At 32.8% G+C, this 18216-nt stretch overlaps 1 protein-coding gene across 1 annotated transcript in view; it reads right to left on the bottom strand.

The window, feature by feature from the left end:
* Positions 1-5305: 5305 nt before the first annotated feature.
* Positions 5306-18216, bottom strand: part of LOC105627570 (probable muscarinic acetylcholine receptor gar-2) — a 20121-nt gene continuing 7210 nt past the window's right edge. The window contains exons 2-4 of the mRNA XM_012208852.1: positions 8990-9198; positions 8420-8611; positions 5306-7590 (exon numbers count right to left, since the gene is read on the bottom strand). Coding sequence (XP_012064242.1) covers positions 5306-7590; positions 8420-8611; positions 8990-9198 — 2686 coding nt within the window. The remainder of the gene's footprint in view (positions 7591-8419; positions 8612-8989; positions 9199-18216) is intronic.

The raw sequence follows: 18216 nt of genomic DNA, 5'->3' as shown, positions 1-18216 counted from the left end.
AGGTATTAAACGTATATGTATAGAGTTGGTACAATTTCGATCAGATGTCACCACTTTTACTGTTTTCGTTTGTTATAACATTGCTTCTTGGAATCTTCATTGTTCTTGGAATCTCTTATCATGTAATATATATAAATAATTATTATCTCTAATACTTCAGATTTTTATCTTCTAATTAAGAATGTAAATAAAATTCAAATATCTCAAAATTGTTATTTTGCACCGTCTAGCATCATGAATGATAATGTTTTTAAGTTCGTAAATCCATTTCGAAAAAATTAAAATCAAACTGTATTTTTTACTAATAGGAATTAATTTTTATACTATTAATATATTACTTATTTTTATACTATATATATATTTTGAGTCTTTCATTGCATTGTGAAACGTTAAACATTAATCTTGAAAGATTTTGTACTTACCTTATATATTGATGTGTAATTTTATTATAATCGTATTATATGATATATACGATTATATATACGATCAACAAATAAAAGGAAGAAATATTAATTTCTTATTACATTGCATTGTCTCACTTTATTATATTTATTTTTACTTACAGATTCAGCAATTAAGTATCATTTATACTTCAGGACGCGCATTATTATATATATGTATATATGCACCTTCATGGCTTCCATACAGAGATGCAATATAGATAAAAATTGATTGCTACTAGATAACATCTATGTCATAATTTTATTCGAACCTTAGTTTATTCACATATACATTAATTTGAATTGCCAATTTGCAGTAGACATTTGACATTATATGTGTGGCGTGTATATTCCTAAATATCGATCATATATCCACAATCAAAACATGCCGCATTATTCTAAAATAAATATAAGATTATAATGCATTTGCATAATAATCATATAACATACATTATATTGTTTATAAATTATATATGTGTAAGAAATAAGATTAACAGTAGGAGATAATAAATTTAATCGAGAAAATAATAAAATATAAGAAGAGTAAAAAAAATAATACTTATAAGGACTTTTAAAATCAAGATTGTCAAACAGACAAAATATATTGTCTATGATTTAGTAACAATTACATTTTTTATTTGATTTTACATTGTTTTTATATTAGAAGATATTTAAAATAATATATATAATTATCGAATTCATTTTCTGGTTGACATGTACGTTATAAAATATTGCTAATTTAAAATATTAGAAATAAATATTTCGAAAACTCAACACGTTTTAAAATGTAGATATTATTTCTTCGTTAATATTCACGTGCACGCAATCCATGTAATTTTAATTTCAACAAAAAATTATTTTCGCGGAACGTGCAAGGAATTCGTGGCACATTTTAATATAATCTGTGTAAACAAATAGTAGTAAATCATATAACAGAACTTATTTCATCAAGTAAATTGTTTACAGATTTGTTATTTAAATTTTCCATGATAGATTTAAATTGGAATTGGTCGAGCATAAAATACACATTAATCACACATTTTCCAACTTGTCGCGCACAATTTTGATGATCATCCGTTTCACAAACTTATATAACGAATAATCTATAATAAAAGCATGTCCGTCAGGCGGGAAATATAATGCGCAAATATATACTTTCTCCACGATCTAGACAATACGCTTTATATACGATCTCACATAGGCTCCACACGCAGCTATTTTTATTAGCTGCGCTTCTTTTAATCATGCTATTGCCTAAGGCTAATTATATTTATTCGCTAGATATTGTACCGTCTACCGATCTTCTTCCTCTTTTTAGCTCTAAGCAACCTTTACTGCCTATCCATTACGCTACATATGTATGCATATTTGTATACACACGGCGCCCACTTAATAAGTCAGTTTTTTTCTACAAAGTCTGTAAAGTCTGTTATCTCTGTACAATAAGCGCACCGCTACTTGTGCCCGCATACTTTTTATATATTTAAATATAGCCTACATATCATACAGAGAAGATTTACTACGTTAGAACTTGCGACGTATCGTTCAATACCTTCTCAGTAAGCTGGACTTAGTCTTTATTAAGCGGAATATGTCGCATCGATTGTATCGAAGAATCCGGCGTTCACAGAAATGTTTTGATGCAAGTTGATTTTTTGTTGACGAAGCATACAGTAATCATTTACTTTATCTCCTATCACTAATAACGCCAACATATTACATTCTAGATAGCCAAGACACAGAAAAATTTTTTTTTCTGTTATTAATTATTATCGCAACGACCTTTCTTCATATTCTTTTTCACGAGAAATTATTAGCGCGTATTATTACATGTAACGACGCATGAAGAAATAAATATACTCCAATATATTATACTTTAAAGCTAACAAAGCATAATGCAAACATATCACTAATTTATTAAAGCGTAACTTACGATTAAATAATTTAATAATATAAATTAATCGTGAATTGTGTAAATTGTGTTTATGAATAAATGATTACGTCAAAATCTCAAATTGAATTGAAACACCCTATTGGTGCTTCCGCAAATAAACGGGACATTTCCGATTAGGTCTATCATTTCAATATTAAAATAATAATCTTAATACCTAAATGTATATAACTGATTTAGATATATTTAGCATACTGAAGAAACAGGATTATTCTCACTATTGGCAGTGAATTTTGGAAGAATCCAAAGTGCCAAAATGTCCCCGTAATGATTTTATAATGATACAATTCATTTATGTGAATATAAAAACTCTATTTACTTCTCGGGACACTCTGTACTTTTTATGGAAGAACATGACGCGTTTTCTAGTGGTCAGATGTTGTGGCGGAATTATCAGATGAATTTTACGTGCAAAGTAATTGATAGCAATTATATAATAAAGTTTATAATACAAGAAAAAAATTGCTACTTCTGTTTGGCAATTAAAAATGATTTATTTGCTTGTTGGACGTTTTTTTAATTCTACATATTGGAACTACGAGACTAAGAATAAGAATATAATAGATAAAAATAAGAATATAATGGGTAGAAAAAACATGCATCTTACGGTGTCTACGTGATATGAGTTTATTTAATTAAGCACTTTTTCTGTCCGCCTGATAATTTCTAGCATATAACAAGTCCGTAGTTCTAATTTGCGACTTATTTAAACTGACAAAATGTCAGAATTTTACTTAAATAACATCTCATCAGAGATCTTAAGATCCTAAGGTATATTAATGATATTCAATCGAATATATATTGTCTTTTTTTTGTAAAATATATGCACTGGTACAACTGAAGAGCAATTGATAAAGAAAGTATTTTTCTGTTTAATAATTTTAATGTTTGATTGATAATTTGATTAATGCAATAAACTTTGCATATCGATATTATTAATTACAGGTCCACTTCATTATCACATTAATAAAATGATGATTCAAATGATAATTTGAAATTTATAATGGAAAATGATAATTGATTTTTATAATATAGACTTTGTATAATATAAATATAAAAATGTAAATCTCTTTGTTTACTTGCTTTCTCAATTGCTAATTAATTTATTAACTATTTGTTGCTTTTATACTGCAAGCATTGTAGCCATCTTCAATTATATATGTTTTTGATAAATTAGTTTTACTAATTAACAGGAATTACAATTTTGATTTCCTGCGTATATATGTGAATGTGTATTTGATTCATTCGCAAACAAGGGCTATAGAGATAATGCCTTTATAAATGTTATTAAAATATAACGGAATATGTGAATATGAATGTATTACAATTTGTGTCTATATGCATTTTATTCGTAATCGCTTGCAGTAATCGCGAGATACATTTGATATAAAATAGAATGAAAAAATTAGGCATTTTATCAGGAAGAAAAATTTTTTTAAAGATAAGCAATACTAAAACGAAGCTTCATGATGCCACGAATTATAATCACAGTCTGCTAGTAACTTCAAATAATTGTTCGCATCTGCGACAATAACTGTTATTGCATACATAACAAATTTTTTAATTAAAATATATAAACATATATAAACATATATGAAATACATTCATATATGAATGACTACTAATGATAAAAATATCTAGACTTATATGAAAGTAAGAAATAATTATTTAAAATTAATTAATTAAATAATTAATTAATAATCAATAATTCGCTGAATAATCAATTTTAAATATATATTAAAATAAAAATATTCCTTACATGTCGTCACAGATGCGAACGTATCGCCACGAAATGTCAATCAGACATCGATGGAAGCTCGTTTGTAAGGAAAGTACCAGATGTCACAAAATTCGAAGAGAAAAGGCCTGCATATTAGGCCATCTCAAGGCAGTGTATATTTCCGATCCATGATCGAGAGCCATAAGAATATCGTCAATTGTTCGGTACTTCTATGAAGGCGAGCTACCTCAAGCTGATTCGTTGTTTGTAATAAAAATAAAAAAAGATAGATAGTACGTTAAATAACCCGTGAAATCTTTGAAATGTGACGGGAATTAATAATGCAACGCGAAAACGCTTCACGATTACTGCAAAGAACAAGAGGAAACAGTCCTTTATTCGAAGCAACTGGCGTCTTATAATACAGCCAGTCTTTTATACACAAATGCTCACCAATATGGAATAACTTTAATTTCGGTTTAACTTAATGTTTATCTTTTTCAAATCCTAAAAATTAGACGAAGATAAAGAGTAAATTGAACTGAGATTAAAGTTACATTGGTGAAACCGGGTAAAAGCGGCTGATACTTTTATAATATAGCCGGATATCAATGTCTTATATTACTTAATATTTTCACTTTTCGTCTTTCGTAATGAACGATGTTTCTTCGTTCGGCTTATATTAAATATTTACTACTAAATTACATAATTACTGCTTTAATCATAACGCGTTCTCCACGCGGCGTTAAATTTACAAGCTCTCGCTACAGTACGGACCGTGAACCGCAAATTATTATTAGGAATGTATCGGTTCAGCAAAATGTTTATTATTGTGATACACATATAATTGCCTAAGACTACATGTACATACACATGTTATACACGCGCGTCCTGGTCACATAACGTTAACGAATATTCACACATGTGTACAGCGTATGTACATACAATATAATATAATAACTTTCGATTGGCTTGAGTGCGTATTATGTACAAAAGGCGCGTAACACTTCTGACTTCGCCGGCGAGTCTTAAAATATTATTCTCATTTTATTATTGTCCGAGTTCACCACAGTTACGACAAGTGAGTGTAATTCGGTATTAAATATGGAAGGCCATCTTCTCCACAAAAAAAACAGTTCGCGTCGCTTACATTAATTATCAAAACGAATATTCTGTCGAACAATCCACAGTACTTTACGTCATATGCAAATCACCTTTCAGTATCCTGGTAAAGGTCTTTTTGAATTGTTGATTCGCCAGAGCGTAGCAGAAAGGATTCATAGGACTATTGGCGTAGCACAGAAAATATGAGAACATGAAGAGATGCTCGTTCGTGCATGGTGGATTTGAGCAGAATCCTTCTACCAATGCTAATACGTGATAAGGTGTCCAGCAAGCGACAAACGCCCCCAGGATGAAGGAGATCGTACGAAAGGCCTTGCGCGCTCTGTTCTCTGTTCGTGATTTTTGTCGGCCTACCATGAGATCCTTTTTCTGCGTTTTAGCCTTCAATCGTTTCCCAATAGACTTCACAAAGTCGCGCCTGGAGCCGTTCTGTTCCGTGTCCGATGTTTCCTTCTTCTTCTGTGATTGACTCTTCGCTTCCTGGCTATTCGTGGCGACCGAGGCTGTCGGCATTATGCTGCTAGATGATGAATTCTGTGGCGGATTACTACTCGCCTTGGTGGGTTGATCTGAGAATTGTTCCGTACTATTAGACGATTCTATCGGCATAGCCGCAGTCGTTGTGATCACCGTCGTTGTCGTCACCGCTTGACGCTTCATCTTATCAGTATTGACGGAGACCTCAGTGTGTACCTTGTTGATGGGTGATGTCTGCGACGCGACGTTTGTCTGATGTGTAATGAACACGCGCGGCGGGTGCGTTTGACTCGATGCATTAGACATTATAGGTGGATGGTGCAGATGCTGTTTGCTCTGTGCGATTTGAGCAAGCTGACTGGTACCAGCTTGCTGCGCCGTCGCCCTGATAAGAGCGGTTTGCAACAGGCTGGTACTCGCGCCGGCTGTCATGGTGTTACCCAAAATAGGCGACGGGGGTGCTGTTGACAGCGGATTAGCCAGGCTGCAGGAGAAGGAAGACGGTGGACTCTCGTAAGAAGGACTGGGCAAGATAATGGAGCTCTCATCCATGTACCGCAAATCGCCGCCGTCCAAACCAGTAAGGATATCATAAGTGCCATGACCGTGAGAGCATACGATCAATGATCTAGGTCTATCAGTCGACGAGGACATTGTCGGACTGTCCGATACTGGCGGACTACTTTGAAACTGCATAGGCGGCGGTATAATGTTCTGTTGACTGTTACTAATCGACGTTCGCTTAAGTTGAGTGGGTGGTGTCACCTCGATCGAGATAATTGATTGTAGATTGCCATCGGCATCATTTGATTTTAAGGATTGTTCTGGCGTCAATGTTCGGCTGCTGGACTTGTCGGGCTCGGCGGGATTATCGGTGTCTAGAAGACTAAGCTCCTGTATCTTCGGCAGTGTTTGAGCTTTCTGCGTCGACGTGTCGCGCGTAGGACTCGTCGGCAAAAGTTTCTTCGCCGTTGGCACACTCAGCTCAACTTTGATCGGTACAATGCCGTTCAGGCGTCCGTTGGTGGCGAAAACTTGAAGAGCACCGGATTGGGCTACTAGACCCGCCAGCGAAGACCGCTTTCTGATATTAACTGGCTGTGAGGTACCGATGGTACTTTCCTCGTCGGAGTCGAAAGCAGGGCTACTGGAGCGTTCGGATTTCTCAGTTTCCATCACCGTGATATTCGAAATGTTTTTGCTTGAATCCGGCAGCAATGCGCCATCAGTTTTTGAGATCATTTTTTGTGTAGTCGTCGCGTCCATGCCAATAACACTATCATCTATTGACGTAGTTCCGATCTTCGGTTTGTCCTGACTCAGCAAAGTACTCTGTGTTTTAGAAATACCTATACCAGCAGCGCGACCGGCCATACCGGACATCGCGCCGGCGCTCAACGCGACCATCGATTGCATCTTACGCTGCTTGGCCTCGCTTTTCTTCTGCATGTCATAAGCGGTTTTGTATATACCGCCATAAAGGATGAACAGAACGATCAACGTCGTCCAATAATATCCTATTATTAACGCGGTATTGAATACCGGATCTTTGAGGAACTGTACGGCGCACTGGCCCGGATGTAGGTCTCTGTAACCAATAAAATGCTCCCAACCGAAGATGCTAATGAAAAACAATAGCGCAGGTATGATCCAGGTGATGGTCACCATCCAGATTACACGCTGCTCCGTCCGCCAACTGCGATACTGCGCGGCTATCTTCACCGAACAGAAGCGATCGATCGTGATCAGCAGAACAGTGTACTGAGACACAAGGCATACCGTATAGTCCACTGACAGCCATAGATCGCAGAGGAGAGGTCCTAGATTCCAATATCCCATTAACACGTAGACTGTGTAGAACGGCATCGACACGGTGCCTGCACAACAATTACGTCGTTACTTGTATAGTCGGTTTCTGTTGCCACGTGTATCTGATTACTCGTATTCTGCATTCAGACAGACCTCACGATAACCAAATTACACATCTCATATGATTATCATCACGATGAATGCATCGGGATCTGTTCATAACTGAGAAATTTGCATTAGAAATACTATCAAACGGTCGTAAAGCTATGCCCAAACATCCTATCAAAGGAAGCGAATCGAAACACGACGTGCTACAAATCATATTGTAATTAAATTTAAAATTGAAATTGGTGATGAACGATAATTAACAAAATTAATGACAATTTTAATATTTCGATATAAAAATGTATTCTTTTGCTGCGATATTTATATATTTTATAATTAATAACGCTTTAACAATAATTTCTATGGAAGTCATAAGATATAATTAATATCAACTATGTTTAATATCATTCTGAAAAACTATAGATCTCTTAAGAACTATTGATAAATCTTTTCGATGAAGTAATTACTATGATATTAAAAATTACAAAATTATTAAGCAACTATCGTCATTTATAATAATTATAATAAAATTAACTATTAATAACTTTCCAAATTTTATTTATAAATATACGAATTTATAGAAATATTTATCTAATTATAAAAAATATGATAATTTTCAACAAAATTGCCTTTATAAATCTTTTGCTTTTGACATATCGCGTTGTCAACGACACGATTTATATTAGATATTCCAAACAGATCACCACGATTACATCGTGGAATCATTTTTACGATTCAACTTTTATAGTAAGGAAAGGCGAAAATGAAATACGGAAATTTTATAGGACTTACCGATAAGCATATCAGTGGCAGCTAATGATGCAATGAAATAGTTGCTCGGTTGCCTGATGGCTTTATCTACGATAAATGCCAGAAGAACGAGGATATTACCACCGATAGTTAGCAGTATGCATATCGCCAAGCAGATAGCAATCAGTATGGTCTGCCAGAGCGTAAATGGTGGCAAAACGGGCACTAGAGATTCTGTTTGGTAAACGTAAAGCTTACGTTAACATTATTACATTCGGTTTTATCAGCAAATGAAACACGCGATATGATTTTAATATGGAAATGTTTATAATTCGGCAATTATAATTTTAAGGGCAATTTATAATTTCAACGGATTTAATAATGTACTTGCATTAAAATATTATTGCATAATTTAAAGAAATTAAAACAATTATATGATTTCATATTAATAAATATGAAACGCAATAGAATATATTCTCAATTTTTTATAATCAATTACTTCGTAATATTTAAATATAAATAAAATATGAGTCTTCGCAATTGTTAGTTTTTAATACTTGAATACTTGCTCTATCAAGTCGCGTAATTGTACCTTAATTTCAATTACATTACCCGATGTCGAGGAGGTCGTTGCGTTTCCGAAAGTCGAGGTATTTGTCGCGTTTGTCGGGAACCAGTCGGGCAAAAGTTCCGCGTATTCACCGCTGTTCCAGCGCGGATCATCCGGGTCAGGCCATGTTCCATTTAGCTGGGTACATTCTGCCCTCAAAATCTGATTATACACGAATCGACATAGACGCTCCCGTTGTCTCTTCAGCTTCCTAAGAACAATGGAGAATTTTTTTATTATGAATCATAAAACACGAAAAACGGAGAATCTGAATATCAATGTGTGGGTGAATGAAAAATCCATTACGGTAAATTCACTAATTAGTATAAAGTAACACGAATACGGCTTTATGAAAATAAAATAACGCTTGCATGAGATACCGTCACCTCTAAATTTTTCTACGTAAATTCGCTGTAACAATAGAGTAAATCTAGGCTAATAATATGCGTACAAATAAAGCACTAAGCATTTACGTAATTACAGTCGAGAGATGAAATTACGGATTAATTCCATTTGTATTCGACTGCTATTTCTATCCACACGTGTAAATTACATTTTACGCATAAAGAGAAGTTCGATAGTTCGATGAATCACAATGTTCCTATTCCTTCGTCGTAGCTGCATGTTTGTTACCATCGAAGAAAATGTGACACCGGTATTTCCTGATTCTCTACACAGCGACATGTACAGTCCTACTCTCTGGAGCGTCCCTACAGTGGCGACACGAGAAACGAGTCAAAGGCGCTGAATACACCAGGAGCACAATGAGCTTGAAATAAGCATGAATGGGACCACATTCAACCTCCGCGCTAGTCTCATCACCGGTAGGCAAAAAGCGACAGGGTACACCTTAAAGAGAGTGAACCAAACCATTTTTAAATTATTCACGTAGTCAATTGGAATTCCACATGATCTGAAATTACGGATAATAGTCCTCCTTTTAGTAATTCAAAGACTGAATAGCTTGAATCGAAGCTATCAAACAATTCTTATCGATATTGCACCATTTCAAAGCGAATCAAACGCTATTGTCCTTTATTCACTTTTGTGCAGCGCGCGTTTTCGTAATAAAAACTAAAGAACATTAAATATCCATATTAACAAACAATAGAAATTGATACTTTACATATTTATCTTTTTATTTTTGAGATACATTGTTTTTAATGTCATTAATTATTACTTTCATCAAATTTGTAATTCTTTTATAAATTATAGAAACTCTAAACTTATAAATTATAAAAATTATAAACTCTGTCTTGTATAATGTTATTCGAAATACAAGCTGATTATGTAATATTTGTAAATATGTAATATATAATAACAATTCAATCTGACAGATGCTAAAATAACGCAAACATTTCATACATGAGCTGCCAATGCAGTTCCGGATATTCTATTATAAGATTGAATGAGAAATCTAACTCCAGCTTAGCAAGTCATTTTAGTGAGGAAAACACGAGTCACAGATTATCGCGTCTAAAGTTCAGCTGCACTGAAGTTCTCATGAAGGATAAAGCGTTTGAGTACATGATACACCCTCGATTTTCGTGCTTTCTTCGACGTCAAAGAAATTCTCGGCATTCAACGTCGACAAGCATTATGTCACCATAGAGCATATTGATACAATGGGTAATTTTTTGCACGATCCGTATAATGTGAATAGTGAATATATTTTTCCTTACATTATATCATAATTGTACTTCTAGTATTATTTTATATTTACAAATATAAGTCATTTAATTCACGTTAATTTTTTATTCAACTTTATTGAATTTAAAACGACATTGATAACCAGATTGTTTTTATAAAACAATTACGAGTTTATAAATTTAAATTATGTATATACAAATTTATATGTTTCAAAGTGAGATTGTTATTTATAATTTATCAAAATTAATACGATTTATTATTATATTTATACTATATATTAAAATTATATTAAAATTAGTAATTTTTAAACTATAAAATAAGACTCAATAAATTTAAAAAAGACAAAGGGCTACGAGCCTAAAATTAATCGTTATAAATTAAAATTTGAAATCGTTAATAAATAAACATGTCATATAATTAAAATATAAAACTTTAATTTGTCGATAATACAAAACAAAACAAACGTTTTGATTCCTGATTTGGATCATTATCAATGTAAACAAAAATAATAGTGGAAATATTATATAGATAAGATATATAAAAATTATAATCGCTTTCGATCGCAGTATTAATTATCAATCTCACTCAATATGAAATAAATGTTATAAGAATGTTGTAATCGATAACCATGTATTCCTCTAGATTGTGCATGTAGATTATACAAACATAGTAATTTTTACTTTCATAAATATGGAAATTTACGAACGCGGTTCTTTTAATACACACATAGCTCTACTTTCAGAATTTTACAAAATTGATGAATCTTACACAGTTAACATTATTATATGGCAGATCTCCAAGAGTAACTGAAGAACCGCGAGAGAATAAAGAATGAGTTACGAGATTCTTTGTTTCCCAAGAGTAAATACTTGTTCTCGTTATTCGTGAGCATCCTTCTTGTGTATCTCTACCGTAAAATCATCCGTAAATACTTGTCCTTGTTATTAGAACTGTATTTCTATCTTATGCTACTATATTGTGAAACGTTCGTAAAAAAAAGATCGACACTTGTAATTATCTGAAAGTACAGTCATTTGGTTAAGAAGAATCGAGGAAAAAATTTTATAATAATGGAAAGCAAAATTTTTATTCGGCGAAAGAAAGTTTGTTAACATACGTGTATATCATAGTTACAAACTTTGTCAGTTATAATATGGAATGTTTGCATGAATAAATAGAAACAAGATCGTAGAAAAAAATAACATTTGGAAAATTGTATCATTAGTTTTATTATTTTTTTGAAAATTAATAATTCAGTATGTGGCAATTAATAATCTCAATTAAGAATTATATGAAATTATATAAAATTTGTTTCATTAATAAATTATTGTTATTATAATTATTATGTAATATATTATACAATATAGCACATATAGAGTTTCTTATTTTGCGAAAAACATGTCCGTTTTAACAAGTTAAATTGTGAACAAAAAAAGTATTTTCAGTAATTTCACGAAATCGAGTTACAAACTGATTTTCCAGCTTAAATTGTACGATATAATGAAGAAACTTGTAACCAATGTTCGCGTTCACATCCTCTCTCTAACTGCACGAGTTAATTCGATCTAATGTAAAATGACGTAAATTACAGCACTACTACTTCCTGTCATTTGCATAAGCACGTAGTATCAACATTTCAGAAAGTTTTTTTTTAATCACAAGGGAGGAAAAAAGCAAGAAAAAGGCAAAGGGCGTTACAAGAAGAGACACGCAAGTGGATTGTAAGACTCACGAAGGGGATTCAGCTCGTCAGAAGGATATCCCTCCTGAACCTTCACACACGAAGCTTCGCTTTATTAACGCTAAAAATATCTACTTTATATCAAGCAGACAATAGTGTATGTATCCAACATTATTATAAAAATGTACAATCAATATGTAATTTATATTCATATGCGTTTAATATATCCAAAGTATTTATTAAAAAAACGCATATATAAATTAAAATGTATATAGAGTATTACATTATTACGATTATGATTTTATCAAGAAAATAGAGAAACAATAAAATAACAAAAGGAATAAATATTAAATCTACAGCATTAATTAAATGTAACCCAGTTGTTAAAAAAGCAATAGATTTAGTGAATATTCAATTAACTTGTATAATTTGAAAAATCTATAAAGAAAATCTTATTACATTAAAATATATATAATTTTGATTGTTTATATTGTTTTATAACATTTTCTAAGACTTTTTACTTGTAGAAACAATTCTTTCGGCTATGTAACTTTGAACATAGTTACATTTTTACGTCATATTCTTCGAATTCTTGCTAGGTAAAAAAAAACAAAAACATTTGCTCCATTTTATTCATGCAATCCATTGTCCCCGCTACATTCGTTGAGTGTGACTTGTCAGCCCGCACCAGCTACACGCCAGTATCTTGCCAGTCGAATGGACACTGAGCCGGTGTATCGAATCGCGTGGACATTCGTTAACACCATGGCGCAATAGCGCTCAGTGACAGAATGTGTTGTGTGCATGTCCCTTTTAGATGTGCGCGAGCAGGTTTCGTCTGTGTACATATGCCGAGAGAGGGTGGCAAAGGGTGGAAGCTATACAAGCCTTGGTGAGCAGAGGATCATCGCCGTGGAATGGCATGATCATACGGACGGATGGAAGGGCCGCACTGGAAGGAGAAAGGCTGAGAGGGCGACTGAAAGAGAGGAGCAAATAAAAAGTTGGACCGTGTTGTAAGCGGGGAAAAATTACAAGGAGATAGCGGAGCAGGAATGACGGCGAGCGACGGCAACAAGTACTCCGTCGGCGTCGTTCCAGTGTATCGTAAATATTGCAGCAGCAAGCGAGAGAGACTCGACGAACCAACCCAGATTCGTTATTTGTCAAATCGAACTGATTCACAACAAGAATATAAAATATACAATCATAGAGATTTTTGATTTAAGCAATTTAGAGATTCGAGAATATAAATAACGGACTATATCCTTTATCTAATTTTTTTAATAAAACTTTATTGTAACAGAGTATGCGTTCATTTATAATTACAAGATAGCTAAAACTTGCTGAAAATTAGTAAAATACTTTATCGAGTAGTAAATACTTTATCGAGCAATATGATTCATTAATATTGAAAAACTTTAAATTTAAAATATCTAGTACACCTTGTGTTGTTATAATAATTTTTCTGAAAATAACTTTTTATCTAACAAAAAAAATCACTGTTTTTATTAACATGATCTTTTAGCTACTGATAATTCATCCTTGAAGATCGACAACAGCATCGCATTTATGGTTCCATGTTACAAGTTTTCTTCGCCATATGTTTGCAATCGCCTCTGAAGGAAATCTTATTTTTATTTTCCTGCCCGGCTACTGAATGGAACATTTCAAAAGACTCTCTCACCCTCCTCGCCAAAATACATAACCCATAGCTGCAGGGTAATATTGGAGCAGATAACGTTAGTTCCTCTCAACAGTGCATCTTCAAGTGATATGATTTTCTTTAAATCCTCCTCTTCAAGGTCGAAGCAACTTTAAATCAATTTTGAAGAGAGAACACATAGATATATAGCGAGAATCAAGCCATTTTATGCGTAATATAAAGGAATGATGATCATAAAATGCATGAACAGAAAAAGAACGCTGATTTCCTGGCGTGTACTACACTTTTATCTTCTTCTCGGAAAAAAATGGCTTTTCTCTTTTAAAAGTCATTTGATCTCTTAGAATTCTTTTAATATAACAGAAGATACTTTTTAATATAATTTATATACTTGCAGATACATATTTGCAGTGTACATATCAAATAATACAATAGACGAAAAAGACATGAACGCAAATTGTTTAAAGGAAAAATATCTTCTAAAATGAAATTATAAAATAAAAGTTTTATTCGTATAATCGCAATCGCATTATTTTTTGTATATTGCACAATTACGTATATCTATAATTTCTCTAAACATAATTTAAATCCTTTATTGACGAAAATATATTGAGATATTGAGATTAATATGATATGATAATAATGACATGACATATTAACTGCTCTAATTTTGTCAATTAATTGAATTAATTAAATATTTACGTAATAAACTATCTTATTTGTTTGTGCTTTATGATCCGTTATTTTTAGAGAAATTTTTATATAATACAAATATTCGCGATGATATTATATCACTTTTCTTCAAACATACATTTCTTCTTTACACTTCTATTTTGTTCTTGTTCGCTGTTTACTTTCTCATTAAGTCGCACTAACAGAAGATGTACGTAAGTTCGCCGATTAAAGTGGTAGAACTTTGTACAGTTCCCACAAAATTACACTTTATAACAATAAAGAGAAACAGGTCTTCTCAAGAGACGCTGAAGATCTCTCTACTTTACCAAAGTTTCTTCCTTTACACAGATTTCGTAATATTGGACTGAACTTCTGACAATACACGCTAAAATGTAATTAACTGTAACTGGATTTTGTATAAAATCTTCCGTGACAAAATCTTTCTTCTTGTTTAAAAAATTATCCAAGAAGATACGATGATTTTATTTCTTCATCGAAAGCTTTAGCCAAAAGCCGTCGTATATATAACACGTATCACATTTGCCGACGTATCTAGAGCGAAACAATAATTCGTATCTTGTGATGCTAGTTGATTATTAAGCGGAAGCTTAATATGGGGATTAGAGATCAAATCAGATTTACACTTTAGCTGATAGCGAACGCGGCTCTATAAATATGGGTAGGATACGTTACGGCGGCAAACGTGTTACGACATCGTAGGATGATAGCGTTGCTGCGGTGATGTAGCAGACTGCGAAGGGGAATCTCGATCGCCGCGAGGGAATGGAACGAATCTATTTAATAACTCTTGCTGACGTACGTGCGCGCGCGCGCGCACGATCGCCTTCGGCGTGGTACTGAAACCGCCGGATAAACCAACCCAATAGCGCTCGAAAAGCAAATCGTAAACCCCTGTGGTTACATCGTCGTCACAGCAATCGCGCTATACTTATGCAACTTTGCCGCAACTGTTATGGATCTATATACTATGTTCAATAGTATACTCGCGCGAAATGAAAAACCCGAATTTTACTTCCGGTGACAGAACGTAAACTTTTTCCATTAATCGCGATACTGCCGCGAGATTGACTTCAATGCTGACTTAGCAACATAAATCTCGCATATTTATCTTTAACAATAATTACAAAATAACAAAGAGAAATAAGATTGTCGTTGAATGGCTCAAAAAGATAGACCGTTTTTGGAAATGCCGGCAGCTTATAATTTACTCCTTTCTCGATAAATATCGCTCCACATCAGCTTGATAAACAAAAGACCCTATTATCTACATAATAGGATTCCGATAAGAACTTTAATACGCTGCTATTATGAACTACCGGAGCCTATAAAACGGTGGATTAAAATTGCAGAGAAGGAGCGTCGGACCACTAGAAGCTAAGGAAGCTGTAGATTCAAGCATTGGATTAATTTTTGAAACGATATATCTAGATTGAATGTTATACTTGAATGAACGATATATTTGAGATCATCTCGTCGATCATCATAAATTTCAATATAACCATTTTGAACGAACATATTAACTTCGAGTCTTGAGCCTTCTTTACACGGGAAAAATCTTTACACGGAAGTTACCATCGAAGATTACATATGAAAAACTTTCGACTGTTAATATTATTTTAAAAAATTACAGATGTCGGTCTAAATATTTTTCAACAAAAATGAATATAATATTACATCTTGATTGTCAAATCAAATTAAATACTGATCTATGAACTGTCAATGATTGCGTAAGTTTTAGTAGAAACGTTAACTATTTTATAAAAATAATTGAAAAAATATCTTTATTCGTTTACTCTACAAACTTTTTAAAAATTATGAAAATGCTTATGTACGCAATACATTAATTTCCTTCATATTTCATCGCAACGCAATTGACCACAAAGATGCAAAGATGCGACCAGCGAGTAACATTATGGTGACATTGCTAAGATGAAATGTTCCGTGCTGCAAAACTACACGCGCGGGATACGTATCCTTTATGAAACCGACGCGACGAACAAGGGAGTTATCTATTAATTTCCACCAATTACACGCCACCTAACCAGTCTTGTCCTTTCAGTCGGAAATCGCGCAGGTACGTACTAGACTGTACGGCACCGTATCAGAATTTTCAAGGCTCAACTTCAAATTATACAAGTTATTCTGATTTTCATTATTGCAATATTTTTTTTATCTCTCGAAATTTTCAATCATGAAAAAACAATAAAATCTTATCAAATAGCTTATATCTTCTATTTTTTTTACTATATTCTGTTTTTAAATTCTTTGATAATTAGATAGAATTTTTTTCCTTTGAATACAATCTTTAAATTATAAGCTACATTTTTTTCAGTGTGATTATGAAAGAAATAGGTTTCTATTTTGATGAGAGCTATTAAAATATGATAATTTGTAAGCGAGTTAATATAATACATCATCGGTTAACGTAATGTCCATTTTCGGAACATGATAAGAGAGAAATGGTCATTTAGGAATATTTGAAAAAAATCAAATGATATCAACCTCCTGAATATACATTCGACAGCCTCAGCGTGATTGATAAGTTCGATAAATGAAACAGCTAAAATTGGCTTTGTGTACAAAATATTTATCATGTTATCAAAATACTATATTTATCAAGTTATACATCTAATTCAAATTCTATTTAAACATCATTCCGATAAAAGTCGTTCTTTATGATTGAATTATGATCAGAATTTAACTAAAAACATTATAGCAAATCGTAAGATGAACCTCGATATCCTCTATGATTCCGTACAGTTAATGGAATTGAATGGAAATGAATACTCATTAATTTATATGCACATTGTGCTGATGCACTCTACCTTATTAAATTTAAAATAACGCGCATTAAAAATCAAAACTGAGTATATCTAATTTTGAGTATGATGTACATATGCCATGAAGATATATATACGATATGAAATTATAAGTTCTCAATACTAATTAAGCGGTAGGCATAGTGGACCTAGCATGCCTAGATTTAATTTCGCGAGAAACTGCAATGCCATATTCAAACGATGAACATGAGGCAATGATGCAGGGAACATTCACTAATCGAGTTAATGAGCTCTAACATACTTTTTGCTTGAAAAACTCATTTCATTTTCTATCAACGATGACATCTGCAACGCCTTCCATCAAGTTTTTTTTTTTCATTATAAATCAAGTATCACTAATTGAAATCGTGACGCATCTTCTTCTATTTAGTTTACCTATTCCAGCATCCAACAAAGAAACTGAAACAACAATTGAAAAAAAATGCTGTTGTAATGCATCCATCTTATAATTTGTTAGATAAGATTTAAAACTTAAGAGCCTAACTTAACAGTCTTATGATGCTTATAAATTATTAAATACTATATTCATAATATTAAACGTGGTTGCTAAAATAATGAAGCTATGAATATTTTCATTAACATACAGAATTTTTTAACATTCTATTCTTTTAAAATTGTAAAATAAAACATCTAAAGTGTTATAAAGATATTCGTGCCATTTATACACTTGCGTCATAGATATAAAAATTCGCAAGT

The sequence above is a fragment of the Atta cephalotes genome, assembly GCF_000143395.1.
Source record: "Atta cephalotes unplaced genomic scaffold scaffold00009, whole genome shotgun sequence".
NCBI classification, from domain to species: Eukaryota; Metazoa; Arthropoda; class Insecta; order Hymenoptera; family Formicidae; genus Atta; species Atta cephalotes.
The sequence above is the reverse complement of the archived record's forward strand: the minus strand, read 5'-3'. Positions and strand labels throughout refer to the sequence as shown.